General features: G+C 38.0%; 1 protein-coding gene across 3 annotated transcripts in view; it reads right to left on the bottom strand.

The window, feature by feature from the left end:
• Positions 1-8,738: 8,738 nt before the first annotated feature.
• EIPR1 (EARP complex and GARP complex interacting protein 1) overlaps positions 8,739-23,466 on the bottom strand; it is a 140,283-nt gene continuing 125,555 nt past the window's right edge. For all 3 annotated transcript variants that reach the window (XM_065055972.1, XM_065055978.1, XM_065055977.1), the window contains one exon: positions 8,739-23,292. Coding sequence is in view for 1 of the 3 variants with exons in the window: in XM_065055978.1 (XP_064912050.1) it covers positions 23,229-23,292 (64 nt within the window). In the remaining 2 variants the exon portion in view is untranslated. The remainder of the gene's footprint in view (positions 23,293-23,466) is intronic.

Here is a 23,466-nt window from a genome sequence, read left to right as displayed (position 1 = left end):
ATTCAATGGAAGGATGAGGTAGACTTTTGAAATTTAATCAAAATCTTCTTATAGTTCTCAGAAAAACATGCAGTATATTAAGCCACTATGTCAAATAGTTTTGGGAAACGTGAGTAAGATTTCAGGTTCTTTCTCTCATTAATGGTGCAGCAGAACTCCCTGCAGACTATGAATCTGGCAAATGAATGCTGTAGGATGTACATAAGGAATTTGAACATATCTCAGTCAAAACCCTTGTACAAAAATTAGACTGCATGTATTGAAACTAAAGGGACTGAACACATGAGAAGCTGAGCCTGCATTGAACCAGATGCTTCACAGAAAACATGAAGGGCTGATACCACTAAAGATAGTGCATTACAGATAAAGACAAATTAATTCCTCACCAATATTCATTATGTCAAGATTTTTCTCATATATTTGTGTAGTTGCAGACAATTGGAAATAATAATCTTCCTCAGATTCTCCTATTTGGAGTATTACTTGTCATCACCAGTCAAAAATCATTAAGAAGTGGCCACCTCTTTTATTATAGTGTTTCTATAGCAGATCCAGGGCACTTGCAAAGATGAAATTTGTTTTCTTGTATATGAAAAGATAACAATCTTTTCACTCTATTTTAAATCATATGTGAAGTGGTATTACATTTTCAGAATGTTAAATCAAGTAATGCACTGGTTGTATGACTTGTCATTCACTGGACTCTGTTATTTAGGAATGCAAAGGCAGAAGCAGTAGTTTAGCTGAGCAAGATGTAAGATGTTCCTGGTTTGTGAACAACACTGCAGGTTAGTTAGTTAGTAGTAATGAATGCTGGTTGTTATCATATGGTGGCAAGTGGTGTAATGGAATGGAGTACAGACTCTATTCAGCAACCTCTGGCAGAGTAAGCCAGGAGACAACAGTGTCTAGAACATCCTCTAGAGCAGGGGTGTCAAACACATTTTCACTGGGGGCCACATCAGCTTTGCAGTTGCCTTGAAATGGCCACATGTAATTTTAGGACTGTATAAATATAGGAGTAGGTACATTTATACAGTCCTAAAATTACATTCGGCTCTTCAAAGGCAAACACAAGGCTGATGTGGACCCACGTGAAAATTAGTTTGACGCCCCTGCTCTAGAGCAATCCACAAGGCTCCTCCACACTGCAGTCAGTCTCCTGCCATGCCTATCAGTTTATTAATAACACTGAAACTAAGGACAGCATGGCATTGTCGGTATTTCATTTGTTATGGAAATACACTTTTTAACGAGCAAATACATGAGAAAGTTATGTTTTCTTCCCTTTCTGAACCTACCCACAGGAGTTATAGCATTCATATTTTTATCTCACTGAGTCGATTTTTCATGTAGGTTGTAAAATGTCTACTCCATTGCAACCTATTATATGTATGAATAAATAATCAATTCTCTGTATGCTATAATATATGTCTGTTAATGGCACCACAAGTCTATTGATCTCAACCATCTACTTATCAACATGGTTTTCTATGTCAACCTGTGTGTAAAATACTGCAGTGGACAATGACTGGCCAACCACTTAAGATAGAGTGATGGGAAACTTGTAATGAAAGACTGTCCTGGAATTTGCATAACTATAAGCTTCAAAAACTAATAAGTCTCCTGTCTCTGCTTCTTGTTTAAATTTCTGCCATATAGCATGATCAAAAGGTTATGCATCTGGATCCAGGTTTTCCCATTCGTTAACCAGAGCTCATATATTTGTTTTTTGGAGGCTGGCTGCTGGCTTTTCCCTCCCTATGTCCTTTATTTTACTTCTAGTGGCCCTGAACAGTGATCAATAAGTTACCAATTTATGCTACAATCAGTTTCCTAGCTCATTTCTGCTCCTACAAAAAAAAGGACCTTTTTCTTATTCTTTCTAAATTTTTTATTACCCAGATCAATATAATCAGAGTTCTGCATCTGCCTAGCCTCCACTCGCCAGAGTCATCCAGTGCAGGGACCTGCCAGTTTCTTAGTAATGTTCACATCAAAAGGGTGATTTTTCCCCCCACCAACTAAGTTCATCTCAATTATTTCCTCTGAGATGCTGGGGGTGTCCTCACTTTCCTCCACCATGACTCGCCATCTCTGTCCTGCCATGTCTGCTTTATAAAATGACACTTTCCAATTTTAGACCCATTTTTTTTTTTCCTGCAAGTGGCAAATGCTCTGTTAATCTTTAGGAATGATCCTCCCAAGAAGGCTGTAACTTCTATTTTAAGGAAGATTTCAGTCTGGGTGGATGATTTTTATGACCGTAGTTAGTACTATTTCTAATCCGCCTTTGTTATCTAGGGTTTGGTGGAAGGTCACAGCAGTTTAAATTCTGGAACACCTTGTCAGAAATCATCTGCCTGAAGAGTTTTAATCTGCCCATCCCATTACAGAGCTGACTGTGACACTCATGGTGTGTTCTGGGTTTACAGAAGCCCTCGTATTGATAGTAGAAATTTCTGTTAATATTCCCTATACTTGTCAGTTTCTCCGTACTTCCCTCCTTTCCATGCATTTGAAAAAGCTAAGTTTCTCATCATTCCAATACAAGGTTCTGTCTAACAGGCAACAATTGAGAAATATACTTCTAGGCATTTAAACCAATATGTACAGTGTTTTTATCACAGAACCTGTGTAACTATAAAACCAGCTGAAAAGAATCTCTGGTGTTACTATTCAAAATATTCTGGAGCAAAATCTCCTCTTCTTCTCTTCCAAAGGATTCTAACCTAAAGCTTGAAAAAAAAAAAAAAAGTAAGTTCTTCAAATGTTTTAGGTATGTGCTTTATTTATAAGCACTTGGGGTGGAGGGGCCAGGCCCAGGGGGTGGAGAAGACAGAGCATTCTTAGAACACTTAAACTGGACAAGGGCCACAAAGATAATCAGGGAGCTGGAACATCTCTCCTATTAAGACAGGTTGAGAGAGTTGGGGTTGTTCAGCCTGAAGAAGGGAAGGTTCCGGGGACACCTCATAGCAGCCTTCTAGTACTAAAAGGGGGCCTACAAGAAAGCTGGAGAGGGACTTTTTACGACGACATGTAGTGATAGGACAAGGGGTAATGGCTTTAAACTTAAAAAGGGTAGATTTAGATTAGACATAAGGAAGAAATTATTCACCATGAGGGTGGTGAGGCACTGGAACAGGCTGCCCAGAGCACCTGTGGGTGCCCCATCCCTGGAAGTGTTCAGGGTCAGGTTGGATGAGGCTTTAAGCAACCTGGTCTCATGGAAGGTGTCCCTGCCCATGGCTGGGGGGTTGGAACTAGATGATCTTCAAGGTCTCTTCCAACCCAAACCATTCTATGATTGTATGAAGTAGAAAGAAAAAAGTGCTTTCATTGCTGTCCCAACAAAGAGTAAACAAATCATCACAGACAAAATGAGTTTCAATAGTGTTAATGTACTGTAAGATTACTTCCAGTAACATGAAAGCTAAATTCTGAAATTAGAGATAAAATTTAAATGGGACTGGAGTATCATTTTCCTGGAAAAAATATACTTTTTCAGTCCACACTAAAGAAAGAAGGAAGTAAAATTAAAATACTTACAAATTAAAAAGAAACCCTTTTGAAACAACAAACATGGATTTGTATAAACACCACAGTTTCTTAAAAATTTGGTCTGATTTTTCCCAGCGTCAGCTTATTCAGTGAATTACAACTCTTTTCTTATACAGTACATTTAAAAGAGATCCACTTAATCTAATAAATTCATAAATATATTCTTTTTTTTAAAAGTCGTGTTAATATGCCATAACATACCAAATACATTCGATAAGTTTTTGCCTGCTGTATTCCCAGATTAAATACAAGGCTATAAAAAGTAAATAGCTCATTTAATGCCCAGTTTTTCTTGTATAAACTTGATGAGATTTGAATTATATTTTAAGGAAATAATTGGAAACCCTATAACTTCCTAAAAAAAAAAAAAAGGTTCAATTCAATGTCTAATAAAAGGCAGAGCACTATTTCAAATTTAAGAGACTAAATCTACCAGACATCCGAATCTAATCCAGTATTTACATTATTAAAATGGATAACCAGAAAAAAAAACAAGTAAAAATGTTTATATACAATTCTAGGTACTGAAGTTGAAAAAAATGATCTAAATTCTACGTAAAAGAATGAAAAAAAACCCCAAACAATCAGCATTCATAAGCCTTGACTATCTCTGATATTAATAGATGACTGTGATAAAATAAAGGCACTAGGTCAGGAGAATATTTTTGCCCTGAGCTGTCTGCTACCAAAATGAAAGCCCAGGTGGCAGTTTGAGGACCTAGAAGACAATTTTTTTCCATGTCAAGTGCAATTACGTGGTACAGGTATTCTCGTATGTGTTGATCTCGGATTAACAAGTAATTGATTTCAAGATGAAAAGGGGGAAGCAACCTCCAGAGCAGCACAAGATCATTGCTGCTGCACGTCACGGTGAGCACAGGTAAACACAATTCAAAAAATTACTCTTCCAAAATCAACTAGAATCAATCTTTAAAATGATGTCACAGGCAAAAAATTTCTCATGAGCGACTAGACAGGATTTCCTCTGAGTTTTATGTAATGAAAAGCAGCAACATTACCTAGCTTCACAGAAGCGTATGTCACCATACAGAAGAAACTCACATCTAATTATTCACCAGAAAATGGCCTCTCTGACATAAACAGGGAAAATTGTTTCATAAATCAATTTTGCACTAACCTTCTAAACAAAAATGCACCACACATTTGAGATGCAATTACTTTGCCTTGTACATCACAGGATAAGGTGACTTGATATTCAAGGGAGGAGAGGTGAGAGTTGCTCTTTGTTCTCTGCACTGAACATGACAATCTATTATCAGAGAAATTATAAACATTCACAATAAATACATCGTCCTCGACCCTCATGCACAGGCTTGCCTGCAGCACCTCCATGTAGTATTTCTTCACGCCAGGGCCAATGACAAGCTCAGCACCACCCTACAGCAACAACTGTTGTCTGTGCTTCACTTATCCCCTTCCCACTGATCACATCACAATAACAATTTAGGTCCAGCCCTTTCCATTGTGTATATTGTTAATGGACATTTGCATCTACTTTCCAGAAACTTCTGGAGAGAAGGCCACTTACGTCAGAAGCCCTGACTTTTTACTGTTTTATTATTACTTTTACTATCTTATTATCTTCTTCTGATAAGAAAATAAGCATAAGGGTAAATCAGTGCTCGCCTCTAAAGAAGAATGATACAAGCACCACTATTTATACTGTCTTAATACTACTGTATTTTTTTTCCCACTTCCTAAAATTGCATTAGGGAGATTACTAAGAGGTATGTAAGTGAAAAGCTCTTGCCTAAATTTCATAGAGAGGTATGAACAGACAACTAGGGATGGAAGGAGGGAAGTCAAGCTAATGGCTTCTAGCAATTGTGACCTGCAACCTTGAAGGGTCTCATATGCTCTTGCTTCTTCACATTTCAGTTTATACAAATAAACTAAATATATATATATATATATATATATAAATTGAATACAGGAAAGACATGGACCTCTTGGAGACAGCCCAGAGGAGACCACAAAAATGATCAGAGGGCTGGAACACCTCTCTTATGAGGACAGGCTAAGAGAGCTGAGATTGTTCAGACTGGAGAACAGAAGGCTCTGGGGAGACCTTATTGCTGTCTTTCAGTACTTAAAAGGGACCTATGAGAAAGACGGGGACAGACTTATTAGCAGGGCTTGTTACAATAGGATAAGGGGTAATGGTTTTAAACTAAAGGAGGGGAAATTCAGGCTAGACATGAGGAAGAAATTTTTTATAATGTAGGTGGTAAAACACTGGAAGAGGTTGCCCAGAGACGTGGTAGATGCCCCATCCCTAGAGACATTCAAGGCCAGGCTTGATGGGGTTCTGAGCAACCTGATCTGGATGAAAACGTCCCTGCTCATTGCAGGGGTTTGGACTAGGTGACCTCTGATGGTCTCTTCCAACCCAAACAATTCTATGATTCTATGATATTTATTTTCTGGGAACGTGCTCTTGTCACAACTACCATTTTTGCCCCTTTACCACACTTGTTTCCTTATATCATATGGAAATTTGCTTGGCTTGGTCACTCCAAATGACAGGGACAGTTTGGCTCAGAGTCTCATGAAAGTGAAGTTGTTTAACACCTGATTTTCTCTCATAACACAGAGAGCAAACAATAGCAAGTCCTTTACTCACAGCAAGAGCCAGTTGCAAAACCAAATGCAGCAAGTCCACAGGTGCCTTGGGAAGAAGCTGCATTTTACCAACACCTTGTAGCCCACAGAAAAGAAATAAGGTCTATAGAAGTGTTTTCTTGATGAGACGGTTCTAAACAAAGGATTAGAGGGATATTCAAAATGAAGGTGTCAACATGGGATCACACAGACAAGTCAGTGTGGATGAAGGAAGCTGGTGGGTTTACCAAAGATAATGCCATTTGCGTAATACATCAGTTTATACTTTTCCTGTGGAGAAACACAAACAGGGAAATAAATGTTTGTGGCAAGTGTTGCATTTGCTTAAATCCAAGCTCATTAAATAGTAAATATCAAATTATTAATAGCTAGCTTATGTAATGTTAAATTTACAAAATTGCTCCACTTCCTCCTGACAAATCTGACACCAGCACACTAACAGTCAGTTTCTTTACTTCATTACTAATTTTGGTTTTAAACCTTGAGGCCATGATTTCTTCAGTGTTGTGATAAACCCACCACTGATTTTGAAAAACTAATTGTGCATCCAGCTATATTATTTGCAAGTTATAATATTAATCTTTTTAATGCTGAAGATAAATTAATAAATACCACGGCTGGCATGAAATAGGTGAATGACAAGGCTTGAAATATATGGATTGTGGCCAATTCATCATCAGATGTCAAAGCAAAAAGCATTGTGCCTTTCTTCATAACGTCATCCTACTCCACTTTCATCCTTATATATATTATGTCTGCCTTTTTTGGCATGTGATATGCATTCAATTAAGTAATAGCATCCAGATGTGTTAAGTGCTCTGCTCTAGTTTTACATTACAGTACAATGTGCCATGTATCAGTAAGCTAGACAATGATCTGATTTACTATATGTATTACTCTAAATGTGAAAACACTGCTCATAAATTGTATTTTTTGTATCTAGCTCTTAGTCTTCCACTGCTATTACCTGACTTTAAAAACCATAGCAATTACACAGTGAAAACAACTTGAAAGTTCATGGCATCCTGCAGGAGACAACGCATTGTAATGCATATCCTCAATTCTCTGCAGGATTCAGCAGACTGCAAATCTGTCAGGGTTGAGTCTGCAGGGAAACTGTACTTTTCAGCTGTCTCTGCTGTATATAATCCACATTATATGATGCAATAAGATATGAAATTGTCAGAAGAGCCTAGAGTTCTCCTCTCTTTACTTAAAATTATATATGTGCAAAGACAAGCAGACTAAAATAGAGTTTATATGTTTTTGGAGCTGAAATCATATTGGCAACATGATGCATCATAAATTTTAAGCCATCAGCTGTCACGGCTGATCTTATGCAGGTGCTGAACAGTAAGCATTTGTGCTGAAATAACACCATGTTATATATCAGCCCCGGTAAGTGTCGGTGCATGCTTTTATCTAGTTATAGTGAACATAAATAAATAAATAAATAAATAAATAGGTAAATAAATAAATAAGCATACAGCATTGCAAACACTCACAAGTAGATACATCTTTAAACAAATGCAAATACTTGAAAATAAAACCTTAATAATACTGACTTTACTAAATCAGTGAAGAACTTTACATATCCTGGACAGATGGTATTGTCCTACAACATTTCTTCAGAAAGTACACAGACACAGTCACCTCTCCAGATTTTGTAAAATGCTCATCCTAACAGAATCATCAGCTCTGGCTATAACTCAGATTTTGCTCCTTTCCCAACTTGTGTGCACAATCGTTAGGTTAAGGGATCTTTATTTAAGTAGGATCATCTCTCATCCTGCTTGGAAACCTCTCAGACAAACAGTAAAGCCTGCAGAAATGTGACAGGTACCCTTTGGCACCGGGAGAAGAAATCAGCAGGCAAAGGGTGGGCTGGATGGGAACCACTTGATCCAGCCCTGCTGCATCCAGAACGTAAACTAGTTAGACCAGCTGGGGTGGGATTGCTGAACCTGTACCAAGTAACACTTTCAGAGGACAACAGTTTCAGTTAAAACAAACATCAGCCAACCCATCACTCCACGTCATGTGTAAATTGCTCCAATTGCCCAATAAAATGCTATGCAGAAACACCCTAGTTCACTTTTTCAGACCTGTATGGGGTAGCTAATATAGCAAAGGTCCAACATTGTTTGTAGGACTTATCAGGTTAACCAGCACAATTCTGTGTTTGATGCTCCTTCGAGAAATGCAGACAAAGCCCAGGAGCAACACCAGGCAGGTACCCTCACTCCTGCACTGCTCAAGCCGTGCCAGCTGCAGCCCAATGCTGCCACAGAGAAGGGACGCCCAGTAGGAAACATTTCGTGCTCGCATTGCCAGTTAGTGTAGGAAAAGGAAATTAAACACTGAAATAACAGGAACCAGATGACCAAACAGATCATTAGTGGTAACTACCTTGTCAACAGTCAATCAGACTGGAGGAGATATGTGTAACACACACAGAGCATTGTAATAGTAGTTCGGTTTTAGTGGAGTTAACATATGCTGCTCTTCAAATAATAAGACACAGGAAAAAATGAAGCTTAAATTGAGGATTTTATTAAAATAAGAGTATGTTCTTTAAAAATGTATTCTTATATAATGGTGGCCACACTCTAGTTCAGAGGCTTTTCAACTTCTTTTTAACATGACTGAATAACAGACCTTCTCCTCTATGTATTTATAGCCTGACAGATGTAAAAATTTTAATTTGAATAACTTCACTTTTTTGTCCATTATTTGAGGCTTAGACATGAAGAGGCCAAAAGGTGGTAACTTCCATTACATGGTGATTATCTGCAGCTTATGCTGAAAAGTGGCTCCAGAAATGAAAACCTCAGGGCCACACCTCATACCTATCCCTCAGTTAGCTGCTGCTCCCTCCCACAGAAATTTGACCTCATCCCATTACTGCTGTAAGTGATTTATAATACAACAGCAGTGCAAAACTACAATCCAAGAAATTTTGTTGACACCAAAAGGAAATCTCTGCTTCTCTCTCTTCCCATTTAAGTATTTAACGGTAACTTCACTGCTTGTCAAAATGACTGGAATCACAGACCTTTTACAACCAGGTCAGGCAACCTGGCTGCAGGACTGGCAGCAAACATCAGTTCCCACACCTTGTCCCACTCACTTTAATGAAATGAAATTGTTCATCAGGCAGGTCCAGGACAAGGGTTTATGTTTGCTGCACTGAGCACTTTTGCATTCATGTAGATTGATTAATTACAAACTCATAATTTAAGAACTAACCGCTGATATCACAGAAAGCAAAGATGATTTGGTTGTTCTTGTAATGGGACAAAGGTCTAGTCTAAATAGATGAAGCCACAATCATTAAGTGACTGGTATACATAACTGGAAAATCAGAGGATGATGAGTAAGGCCAAGTGGACGAATTAGTCTCTGGGAATGGGTTTGGAACGATCACCAGAGTGAAGAAAGCAGCTCAATATTTGTAGATCCCCTTCGATCCCCTTCCAGGCACAGCCATGCTGGCTGTACGGGTTACAGATCCCAGCCCCATCCGTCTGTCCCACTCTGCAGCCAGCCAGCTCATTCAGCCTGCTGGCAGAAGGTCTTGTGGAGCAAATGAGCCAGGTTAGCCGAGACGAATTATTTCCACTTCTTAAGGTTATGTGGCTCACTTTGACCGAGACTGGTTTGGAAGCAACTACAGCAGCAGTTGGGCAGCAGGGCTGCGGGAGAGGGAGCCCTCACTTCAGCAAAGGGATGATCACAGGCAGCTGGGGATGCTGGAGGCAGCAGCCTCTTCAGCTGACCCAGGGACACCCGGAAAGGGAGCACAAACACCAGGTCAGTCTCACTGGGGGAGCCCAGTTTGAACTAATTACTTCACAGGCAATCAGTCATCAGCTGATAACCACTTTCGGATATTGTGGATCTGACTGATTCAGGCAAGAGGCCAGAGCTGAAATTCTCTGTCTTCGATAACCAAAGCTCTGAGCCAGCTAATTCCCTTCTGATAAAGCTGCCTACACGTGTGCACGCACACACATTTTCTTTCTCTTTTTCCTTTGTCTCACACCCTGAGCTGTAGCAGCAAATCTGAGACAGGGCAGGCTGAGCCCCAGTTTCTCTGCAGTTACCCTGGCAGGTAGTGAAACCTACCTCTAGCTCTTAGGGCCTGGAACAGCAGGGATGGTAGCAAAACAAAAAGGTTGATGTGATATTTGTCTAACTCTGGCAAGGCAAAAGCACTTCTACAGTAAAAACCGTACAATATATAGCATCAATGAGCATAATGTATATTATAGTGGCAGGCTTATTCTTCTAGGATGCAAGTGCAGAGGCTCTCTTGTGCATCTGCAGAGCAGAGTACTTAGCATAAATAGATTATGTCCTGTTTGTGCAAGAGGAAATGGGCCATTCTTTACTTTCCTGTGGCATTACAATTGCCAGCCCTAATTGTCTATCACCTTCTGGGTAGTAAATTACTGCTGCTTTAGCAAAGATTCAGATCCACTGGCCTTAACGTCTCCCTTTTAAACTTTGAAAAGCATAATAAGCCTAAATCACATAACAAGTTACATAGCATGGTAGCGCACCAGTAACAATGGCAATATTTTTAGATGGTCAGAAGTTTTAGCAGAAGTAATTTTTCACAAGGACCCAAAATTCAGTTGCAGAAGTGAGCAGCAGCAAACAGCTGCTGTAAGGAACCGAGGGGGCCTGGGTGGTGAATTCTTCAAAGTCTCAGCTATGGCACTCCAGGTAACACACATGGCGCTTGAGCAGCCAGGAAAAGATGCAGGCAACTCCCCGAAGAATTTAATAAGGTAATCTGCTTCCCAGTGAAATGAAATTGAAATTTACATGTGTGAGGAATCCAGGTGCACCACCTCCATGGTGGCAAAATCTTTATCAGTTTTTTCCAGCTTCAGTCCATCAGAAAGAACTCAGACTTGGATCCCAGGTCGCTACTGCTGCAGACATGAGTTGGAATGCCAGAAAAGGTTTCAACCAGGAAGTAAGGACAATACAGAGCATTTTTTCAGTAATACTAACAGAGCAAGCCCTATCAATGGTTTAAACCCAAAGAAAATCAACTGATAAGGAAGGTGCAGTTGCCTTATGCAAGAAGGGAACACAGTGATCCACGAGGTCACTCCCAGCTCAGTGTCATTTTATCTGTGCAAGCTTAAATTTACTTACTTTGACTCTGCACAAGACTCACATAAGCATGTGCCTATAGCTTTGCAGGATGAAAGGCAGCAGGGTTTAATTCTGCTTCATTAAAAGCAACCAGCAGATTTTCATATACTTGAACAGGAATAAGATGGCCCTAAGTTATTAAATCAAACAGTCATTAAAATATTTGGAAAAGAGAAAAAAAAATGCTAATTTTTCTAGAAAGCAACTAAAACAGCCATAAAAATAGATTTAAAAAATATCAGCAGCTTTGTTAAATAGAAAACATTTGGTTTTTTTAAATACAGATACATCAATGTCTAGCAAAATTTTCAAAAGCATTGAAGTGATTCAGGAACTTAAGGTCATTACATGTTTTTGAAAAACTTTTATATTCTAAATCAGACTGCACAAAAATCTGTGAAAGTTTAAATGGATGGACAGACAGATGGCCAAATGGCTTTCTTTTCTGTATTACTTGCCTGCAGCTTCTCCCTCTGCTAGCTGCCTTTTTTAATCTCACATTTTTAGGAATTAAAAAAAGAAAAGCAGTACTCAGACATGCAGCCTGTTTCAAAGCTCCAGTGGGTAGCAGGGAAATACTTTAGAGATCAGGTGAAATGAATTCAAGACAAGTGAAAATGGTCTTTGGTTCTGCTCTGCTACCTTTTACTGAAGAATCACTGCAGAGACATGAATCACCTCCATCCACACTGTGCTTTGCTCCTTGCAGGTGTTTTTCACAGATCCCTCCTGCTTCTTTTGTCTCCTAGTGTCAGACACCGTGATTTTCCATTAGTCACTGTGACGTTAAGGGTTTACTACCAGTTAGAACAAGTGTAAGAGAAAAGGAGCCTCTTGCAAAATAAATGAAATAATAGCAGACACCTTGTAATAAGGAATAACAATTAGGTAATAAAGTTGGGGAAAAAATAGGAAAGCACAGCTTCTGTTCACTTGGCTTACAGAAGAACAAATAAACAAACAAACATTTTTAACTTCAGATCAACTAAAGTCTCTGCTTAAAGTAAACTGAGAATACAATTACGTTCAGGAAACAGGAGTCTTTGTCTTTTTAGAAAGAAATCTCCTTCCCAGACAGAAAAAAAAAAATAGAAAAAGGGTAAAAAAAATATGTTTTTATGAAACCATTAATAATCAAACAAGCATAATTGTACAAGACACTGATAGAAATCATTGTTCGGGGGAGAAGAAAAACATCATAAAATGCTGGGTTTATAAAGTATATGAACCTTCAGTTCACTTCCAATTACCCCCGTAAAATAAATAAAAATCATGTCTGGAGTACAACAACTGTGATTCCATTTAGAAAATCTAAATCACAGTTTTTCAGATAATTTGAAATACCTAGGAGTGGTATCTGCATTCTTAAATTTATTTCTTTCCTTTGGGAACTGTAGCTAGTTTTTGTGTTTATGATAAAATAGATGGCAGAAGAAAAACAAGGAATATATAAGAGAAATATGCGTTTTTTAAAGTTATGTACTTTACCTGAAAAGGAGTTTTGTCTTCTTCATTAATATATAATAGCAGCAATGATGCCCTACATTATATCAAATTTTAACAGAAATAGGCATGTGCAGAAAATGCATGTGCAATAAACTGATAAAGTTTCTAACCTACAGACACTACAGTGTAAAAGAGAATCAAATTCAAATTTAAAGATCCCCCTTCTTCTTTTCTATACTCTGTAGTTAATGTAAATACTTTTAGAAGTGTCTCTGAAGTCTTTCAGTCTCTCAAAAAATACTTCAGCTGAACGCAGACTGCACGAGGGCCTGAACAGAGCACTGGGCAAAATCCAAAAGAAAATGTAGGCAATTATTTCTGAGACTTTTTTTAAATTCTGTTGGACAATAAAATTAAAATTGCAGATGATATCAGGTTCTGTCTCAACAAACCTCATCACATTATGGGACTTTCTGATGGTGTTTAAAAAATTTTCTGATGTTTCAAGGAAGCATTAGATAAAAAGGGCCAGTGCTGGAGTGTCTTTAGTAGCATAGTTGTTTTCTTCAGGGCAATTCATTGTGCTCATGAACAGTTTTACAGCATATTTCCTTAAAGATATTCTCCATACTGCCACTGAAGAAACTATTCCAGGTAAAGAAATTTTGGATGTATCAAAGAAGCATTGTTTCCCAAGAGCTTTCATCACCAGTGGTTTTGGCTCTTTTAATAAGCATGAATGATCCAAGGATTGAGTTTATTGTATCCCTAAATTAGATGAAAAAAAACTTATATATTTCCAAGGGATCTCTGAAAATAGAAGTTGCAATGGAAGTCAATAACTTTTGTTGTTGTCGGACCCATCCCTGACATACCTCGGGCATAGGCATAACTCAAGATTTAATATCAGCCATAAATAATTTCCAAATATATTTTTGAAGCAGCCTCTCTATTTCAGAGCTTTTTTTTTCCCTCTCAAATTAGCATGCATATGAGCTGTTACGTGCAGATTCTGTCATGACCAAAGAATGGTCCCTTTTACTAGTCCAGTGGTGGCCAGAGGCTCCTGCACACCCAGCCAAGCCCTCCCTGGGTCTGTAACATCCCTCCTGGGAGCAGGCTGTGCTGTTCCTCCCAAAAAACGCTCACTTCTTTTTTCTGTGTGGACTACAGGAACTATTGCTGAAGGCTACCACAGTGGGCTCCGCTATGGAGACAGACCTGAGTCTTTTGTTCAGCAATTGAGTATATTGTTCCTATTTTAGGCCATTTTCAAATTATTTCCTAACAGCAGGAAAAGCAGAAGATGGAGGCTGCAACACATGGCACGTGTATATCCACTTTCAGTCCCCAGGACCCCCTTTGCAAATGAGATCTTGTACTTTATAGAGCTTTGTTTTCCCAGTAGTAAACTATTTAAATGAATAACCACATTTAAGCTACTCCTGGGGAAGAGCCAATTTAAGAAAAACCATCCAGGAATTCACTGCAAATGAGCTGCAGCCTCTCCAAAGACTCTGTTCCTTACCATCACGATGACATGCCTGGGATAGGCTTCTAACAGAGAACACCAGAAAGCTGGGAATTTGCCCACCCCCTCCCCCTATAACCATGTTTATTTCAAAACAAATAAAAAACTGTGACTATGTTTTAAATACTGACCACAGTAAAGTAGTTAAATTTATGTCTTACATAGCATTTCCTTAGAAAATAGAACCATGTGGTTGAGGTGCAATTGTTCGATGCAATTAGCTGTAAGAGGTTGTTATGGATTCTGTATTGCACATTGACCACAGAGAGCTAGTCAAGACCCCAAGCCTGTTAGTGTTTAAGAGGCATTTGGACAATGCCCTTAATAACACTCTTTAACTTTTGGTCAGCCCTGAAGTGGTCAGGCAGTTGGACTTTCAGATTTTCATAATTTTCATTAAAATAGTTATTTTAATGCTGTTGTTATCATTATGCATTTATATTGCATTTGATGTCAGTAGGGGAACCACTACTGATTCAATACCTGGAGCACTGGGATATCAGCTTTAAGATGTGGTTTGCATCCTCAGTGGCACCTATTTATAGGTGATCTACAGGCACTGAAGCTTATCAGTCTTTTGCATAGCAAAAATTAAGCCTAGCGTTCACACAAAATTTCTAAAGGGCACTAACCAATCTTGTCAGGATCTGTCCATTCAGCTGTTTGAAGTGCTACAATAGAGGAAACAGCTATTCAACAGAATTCAAAGAGTAGTTCCAAGAAGTAACTTGGCTTTCTGTCTTGGGGGAACAAATGTAATGCTTGTGGTGCACTGTCTAGACTGAATAAATTCACATTGATGCACAGAAAAATTTACCTCAGTGGTCATGCACACCCATATTTGCAAAATCCATCTTCAATGTGTTTAGCCTGGAAAATGAACTGATGCATAAATATCTCTTGAGAATTTAGGGAAAACTCTCTGTTAAGTGATTTTTTAAGTTTTCATCATCTCTGTAGGTCTTCTCCGTGTGCACTCTGGTTTCCTCTTGCTAATTGCATGCAGCCATACATTATGCAAGAAATGAGAATGCTATCTACTGCAGTGGTGAGGTGCCTCAAATTAGACCAATGGCTTAACTTTCTGTTCTGGTTGCTCTAAAGTGAAAAGTCAGCCACAATTAATATGTTTATTTTTGATGGATTCAGTAGTCATTACAATTGCATTCATCAATTGGAGGCATTTCAAGGGCACTGAAGTGTATTAATTGCAACAGGTTAAATCAAAAGTCATCTCTGGAATTATTCCTTTTCATTTTCTTTCTTGAACTAGCTGGCCTTGATGCCTTCGATTAAATCACTTGAACAGTATTTTATTGGTATTTTTAATTTATGCCTCTATTCTGCTAACATCCATCCACAAGCCATCAGAGCTAATTTCCATCTGTGGACAACTGAGAAAGACTCATTTATTCTTTACTGTTTACTCTTCAAAGAGAGAAGGTTCTACAATGGTTTGCTAACTCTGGAAGTTTGCCAGCCTTACTATGATTTTCAACATGACTCATTAAAAAGAGTTGAGGATAGTGAATAAATGCATGCCAAACTGGCGACAAGTCTATGCAGGAGGTCCAATGAGATTTTAAAAAAAAATGTGTAGGTCAAATGTAAGTGGTTCAAACAGTCCCTCATTTCTCCACTTTCCAGGTTTCGATTACAGCTTCCTTATCTACCAAGCTACAACCCCACTTAGTACAAGCAGAACTTCAAAAAGTAGAGCTCCTTCTTGGCATAGGTATAATACCTTTCCTTTCCTGAGCAACTACTGACCTGCTGGCCCTAGTTCCAGGAAGAAATATTATATTCCCACTTATAATAGTATCAAGGTAGTGGTCAAATATTAGAGTACCATTAACAGCTTTGCATGAATCAAAGTCTCCATCTTTTAGAATCTGTTAAAGTGTTAAGTAACACATTTGCAAAATCTATTTTGTGTTTGATTGCAGTGGGAATTTGGGAATGTTGCTATGCTATTGCACATTATTTGAAAATCAAAAGAACATCGTTACACATCGGGAGTAGAGTGTTTGTCTACTGGTATACCATGATAATTAACTATGGATTCACCAGCCTGGCCAAAATCAAGAGCCACCCTTGGAATTTAAGAACCTTTTTGACGTTGCCATTTGACTGACCTTTCTTGTCTTCTTAATGTCACACAAGCCAGTGAACTGAAGAGTAAAGTTCAGCTAAATCCAAAACTGCGCTAAGAGCACTACACACGCACTTCCTTCAATTTAGTTTTCTTCCTGTCGAGCATGACGAATTACGAGAGCACTCTCAAGTTTACTGATGCAAAGCAGTCACTTGGATTCTCTTCCAAATTCAAATGAACAGCATTCTTCTCTAGATCTTGATAACATTCTTATGAAATTATGAAATTATTACCTTTCTGGTTTCTCTGAAATAAAGGTGAAATTAATTCAGAAATACACTTCAGTTCTCAATGCTAAAGCCACTCAATCTTTCTTGCCAGCCACGGAGAAAAAAGCTTATTTCAAGACTTCCCATGTCACATATGTTATAATTGCAACTCATTCTTTGTCAGATATGGTAATTGCAGGCACAGCCCTGCAGACAGATACAGACTGAATCTTTGTACAGGCACCTGCCTGGCTGGACACAAACCAGCGTGAGTACACAAATTGTCAGGCTAATTGCCAACATCTCATTATGCCCAGACCAGGAAACCTTGTATCATAAACCTTGCTTTTTTCAGTCGTCCTGTCTTCTGAACAATCCTTTTGAAGGATAAAGCATATGTGACTCAGTGAGGCTAGAAAAATTAAATACCCAGCTACTATTTTATCAGGACATGACATTCAGATACTGGATTTAACTACACAAAACTGTAGAACTGAATTATTACTCTGAAATATTTTTACTGATATTATGTCTGATTCACACATTTTAGGCATTTATAACCACTAAAGCTGCAGAAGGCTTTACTCAAGGCTTGCAGGCCATTCTTTCAAAAGAAATGGTCATCAGCTAGGACTTTCTTTGCACGTTTCTTTCACTGCAGAACTCTGAGTCCTAAATGCTGCCAGATATACAAGCGTGACAAACATTCACAGGTACAGCAACGCCAAGGGAATTAATCCTTCAGCTATGCTTTCATTCAAGCTTGTTTCAGCTGATGGACCACTGGAACAGGCTGCCCAGGGAGGTTGTGGAGTCTCCTTCTCTGGAGACATTCAAAGCCTGCCTGGACACCTTCCTGTGTAACCTCATCTAGGTGTTCCTGCTCCGGCAGGGGAGTTGGACTAGAGATCTTTCGAGGTCCCTTCCAACCCCTGACATTCTGTATGATTCTGTGACCACCAAGACCTCAAGTCTCTTCACCAGAACCGTTCCTCAGCCAGGTACTCCCCAGCGCATGCTATTACAAGAGGTTTTTCCTTTCCAGTTACAGGGCTTCACATTTGTCCTGATTGAAATTCAAAAGATTCCCACCAAAAAGGTAAATGAAAATTCCACAAAAATTTGGTGAACTATATTTTCTTTTTTTCCTTCCTTCTGGTTAAGTTCTTTCTATTGTTATCTGCTCTTACAGCTTTCCTAATAAATTTAAATAATATTTTCTTAATTTTTCAAAATAAAAAAAATACTTTAAAATGAGAATCAAACTTCTATTATTCCAAAATTACATTTAAAATATTCTTACTTGACTCCTTACTTGAAAACTTGTTCACAGCTATTGTGAACATAAGCTAAGGTTCATGTTGTTTAAGAAGGGAAGAATGAGTAGGATCCAACTCACTGTACACAAAGAAAAGTAATACTAAACATTTCATGGTTCATATAATAAAATAATTTAAATAGCTCCAATAGGCAAAACAAACATTCAGAAACCTTCCCTTCACTTCTCAGTTCAGCTGAAGCATTTTAAATAAGGATAACTTAAAACATGAGACAAACTATCACCAAAATGTTCCATCATAAAATTGTATTTTCAGGTGTTTGTCGCTTTAGTAAATCTTAAATTTCATTGCTTTATTTCTGCTTCATGCTGCTTTTGTCTGCCCATGCTTGGGCATTTGGACTTGAAACTGAGTTCTTCTGTGGGGCTGAGGAAGACAGGGCCTAGAGTGATTCAGTCAAGAATATTGGTCAGATATATTGTTCCAGTTAAGAAACTTCTGTTATACAGGAGCTACGATACAGTGAAATACTGCTGACAGCATCCTAATGTTCTGATCTTTAACTGAAAGAATCGTATTCCATCTTCTCTTCCACACTCTAATCCAGTAAAGACAAACAAACCAACCAACCAACCCACCCAAAACAAACAAACTTATTACCTACATTTTCAAAAGATAATTTCCTAATTCCACTTTGGATTTAGGTGTCCCCAGTAAGTGCAGTTCTGGGCCAGGATGGGACATCTCAAGCCCAGTTCAGAGAATAGAGACCTTGGTCTCTGTGTCCTCATTGCTAACTGCAGACAGCAAGAAGCTCTCCAAAGGAAGAGCTGTGCACAAGTCAGTGGGCTTTAGCAGCATATTAGTTGACTCAAATACAAAGTTGCAGATACCTTAAATTGGATGCTCAAAGTTGGCATACTTTAATGTCAAAAATTTATCTCTATTATCCTTTATAGAAAGATAACAGTACCAACTTATCATGTGTGAAAATACTTCCATTCTTATTTGAAAGTCATGAAATACAACAGGGATAAACACCACTGAAGAGACACAATGGATTAGTAATTCTCCCTCCATAACAAGATTTGGCAAGGCAGCAGTGACTGAGGCCTGGGGATGTATAACAGGGAGAAAGAGAGTTTTGAATAACCACTCTGCACACATACAGGCCTGGTGGTGCTTACTGTCTGGGAAAGAGCCCTGTGAAAAAAATGGCCATGACTATGTAATTAAGCACCCCTATCAGGATGGATGTACACACAGGAACTGAGTTAAAGCTGCACAGGCAACCTTAATTATGATTTTTCCTGACTTCGCAATCTTAATCATGGTCTTTTAATCTAGTTCTGTATTTGTAATTTTAATGTCATTTGGCGGTGGCACTCTGAAAAAACAGGCAACAAGCTTCAAAATGAACGTTAACCTCAGCAGAAAAGAGAAACATAAGGCAACACATTTGGACAATTAGTTTTTATAACTATACCTCTAGATGAAGCAACAGTAAATAGAAAAATTTAATAAAAATTGTTAATTTATAATAGAGAAGCCATCTTCAAAAAAATGGCAGTTTTTTCATTTAGCTGTTTCTTCTCAAAATACCATTTCATTGCTGATTTATTCCACTTAGATATATTGTATTCTGATCTCCTAATTCATCCACTCTCAGGTCCTGCATTATGTATCTAGGTTTTAGGTGATGAGCACATCCAATGTGCAGATTTTTTTGAAAAACTAGTGAAATGAAAAGATAGCATTACATTAATCAAAGGATTTATTTCCCACATCTGATTCAAATTATTTGCCATGTATAGCTGCTCTTTCAGTACAATATAGTCCTAATACTGATCTAAAATCCTACATAATAATACATCTTAAAAAACACAGATCCCCACACTATTCTTGTCCTGGAATAGCTAACGATGTATGGATGCTTCTGAAACACTCCTAACTACGCTGCATTCAGTCAGCAAGAGTACCAGCAAAGGGTCGCAGCTACACTCCCTCAGATTTAATGATGGCTGAAACAATGGAAAGAACCAATCTTCCCATTTAGTTTTGTGAGCATCTGGAATGGAACATGAACCCGAACTGACAGCTTCAGGTACAAACAAGTATGGCGAGGTCTGAGCAGAAGCTCTGCTGCATGACCACAAAAATTATCTGCAAATGCAAAGCCCAAGAGGTTCCTTACACTGAGTGCAGAGAAGAAAACATGCAGATTAACAAGGGAGCATTTGAAAAGAAGAAAGCACAGGAGCACAGGCCTGCAGCAAAGCAGACTAGGAGATGAAAACTGCTGCCCATTTTTTCCTGCTCTGCTCAGGAAACTTCTGTGTATTCTTTGCAAAGTGGCCTGAAAAGACATAGATAGCTTTGTACATGAGATAACTCTTAACGGGAACAGGCCAAGGCAACAGTATTGTGGCACAATTTCAGACCTGTGTTAAGAAAACATCTGAACTGACAACTTGGAATTATTTCCTTGTTTCAGTATGAATTACACATATGTCGGAATTTTAAGAATAGGGAAATCTGTGATTGGCTTCTGGGTGGACAACAGCTTCTCTAAGAATATGTATGAAAGTGAAGGGCACTTTTCCTATGTGTTACACCTGCCTGCTACTGCTGGGCCTATAAACAGCTCTAGAGATTGATTTGACTTAGGCCAAAATGTGGATTTCTTTTTAAAAAAAAAAATCTTCCAGCAAGAAACCATTCTGAGGCACCACTTCAAACATATTGAAATAATAAGGCTTGACCAAACATTGGGCAAGTTCCTCAGTTTTTGCTGCTAGCAGTGTCCAGAAGAAATGTGCAGGACGTGCCCAAGTGTCGTCCTCAGGCATGAATTCAGTCACACTAGAGTTTGTCCCAGGTCTGTTTTCTAGGGATGCTGTGATCATGTGCAAAATGTGTGTGTCCCCTCTGGCTACTCTTTAATTTGGCCATATAACCTCTGAGGAGTGGGATGGCAAAATGGATTTCAAGTTAAATGGCTGACTTTATAGAGGAATAAATTATTCAAATTAATTAAGCTTTTTATTTTATTATTTTCCCCCTCTGTGAATTAATGAGGAGCAGCTTACAATGTTTAAGTTTTCATATAAATCACAAATATATTCACTATTCATTGAGCAATTTCTGTAAATCAGACCTGGGCCCATATAGTCTGATCCCAAGCAAGTTGAAAAAAATTGTTTACATTCAAAATGTGCATATTTTTTTACTTTTCATTGGCTGCAAAGATCAGGTTCTATTCTCATTTTCTATTGCCTGAATGGTTAAACGTAATAGGTTAACTTTTCATGTGAAAGAGATAAAAACATTATTTCCACCAAGACTTACTTACTTAAGGCAGCTAGTGAATATTAGTAATTAAATTGTTTCTAACAAGAATCTGCTATTTTGATATTTCTCTAGCTGTGGTAGCTTTCCTGGAAACTTCTAGAACATGGTACTGCATTCCTTTTGGCAAAACAAATTGTCCTTCTTGTCTCTGAAGTCCTGATGCTTTTAGACAGTTTAGTTTATTATATGCCATTCGGAACCTTGCCATTCTTTCCCACACTGAACTTGATTTTGTATCAGCAAGATTAAACAGCTGTATAAACACCTTATTTTTTAAAAAACTGTTCATTATATTTCTCCTTAATTGATTTATGAACTGGATTTCATCTGAGTACTTTGGAGCAGGGTGTCTACCTACTTCTAGTCAAGCTTCAAACAGACCTCAGTCACCATTCTGTTCTTGTAGCACACTGAATTAAGGCAGACTTTAAAGAACTGCACTTTTTATTGGCATCCCATCTCACAAATAATGCGTTTTGCCCCATCTTTTACATCACATAGCTTCATTATCTAACTAGGTGCATTAGCCAGTATTTCTTATATGAAATAAAAACATGTTATTCTGACACTCCCAGCAAAACAACTTCTTCTTTATAAGGCACTTATTATTTTCAGGGCTCTGTGTCATGAATAATTTAAATAGCTTTAATTTTCTTTATAGATTCCCTAACTTAATCTTTCTAAGTTTGATGACCTATGAAAATGTTTTTTGTTACCATCATACCACAATAACTTGATTGCTAAAATGCAATACCTTTAAATCTCTATGTACTAATGTCTCATTTCAACATTGCACTTAAATTAAGTGGAAGGAAGTTCTTTTGTCACATAACCAGGGATTTCTGTTTAGCCAGTTTCATGCCCATGGGTACAGGTTCTCTTAAGCATATTTGTAAATGGTTAGAGTCGATCACAAATAAGCACATCATAAAAAGGGAAGAGAGATTCATGTTGTACTAGTTCTTTTCAAATAAAAACAGTGATCTTTCTGGTTTTGATCAAAACATAAAAAGTGGATGTTTAAAGGTAAGTGACAGTAGAAAAGAAAGGAAAGCACAAATCTGAGAAAATAATGGGGAAACCCCTACTGAACTTACCTAGCAGTTTGTTTAAAATTCACCAGATATCTAGATAGCAAGCCTAAGGTAATAGAACACAAAATAATTGTTATCTGATGGACTTTTTCTTTCCTGTAAAGCTCTTCTTTTCAATCTTATAAAATTACACATTCTCAGGGTAATTCTGGAAATAACACAGTTATAAGGGCAATTTTCCTTCTAAGACAAATCATCGATTTGTGAAAAATTAATTTGGAAAAAATAAACAAGGTATTTATTAGTTCCATAATTTTGAAATTGGTCAAGGTGTTCTAATATTCATATTGTTAGTGACAATGTGACCTGGTAGACAGTATTACAATTGTAGTTTGCAAAGACTGAATACACATCTTAAAGATACGTATTTCACGAATGTACCCAGTTGCAACGTCAGTTTGCAAGCTGTCGCTAATACACCAAGAAGGACTGAAAACATGTCTTCACAGGTATGTCAATACACTGAATGAGGGTTCTGAAGAGAAGGAAAAATTAGCTAGAGGAAAGAACTGAACTACTATCCAGCACAAAATGCACATATGCATACATATTTTTAGTGAGAAAAAAGTGCTCATCAATGAATACTATCTGCCTAAGTAACCGGCAAGAGGAATTGAAGATATTCATATATAGAGGGAAAAACGAAGTCCTGGAAATATTAATGAAACCAGTGGAATGGATTGAAATACTAAGATGCTGGAACTGAAGCTGGCCAGCAACATGGTACGTCACTGTGTCTGCATCATCTTCCCAGCAGATGATTGAGGCATTGAGGACTCTGACTCACAAAACCAAAGATGGGATACTGGACGCCGTCCGCTCCACTCCTTCCAAATAGCAAGCACCACTAGAAAACAGGCAAAATTTTTCTTTAAATAATACTTTAAAAAGTATTCTTACATTGAACATCAATATAAGAACATTTGCAAATTGGAAAACATCTGATACTTATAGATTTTTTTAAACAGTACACAATACTTTGTGAGCACATTTGGCACTCAACAGAGGTAATGCAATACTG

Source organism: Columba livia, chromosome 3, assembly GCF_036013475.1.
Source record: "Columba livia isolate bColLiv1 breed racing homer chromosome 3, bColLiv1.pat.W.v2, whole genome shotgun sequence".
NCBI classification, from domain to species: Eukaryota; Metazoa; Chordata; class Aves; order Columbiformes; family Columbidae; genus Columba; species Columba livia.
Note: the sequence above shows the minus strand (reverse complement) of the source record. Positions and strands in the feature narration are given on the sequence as shown.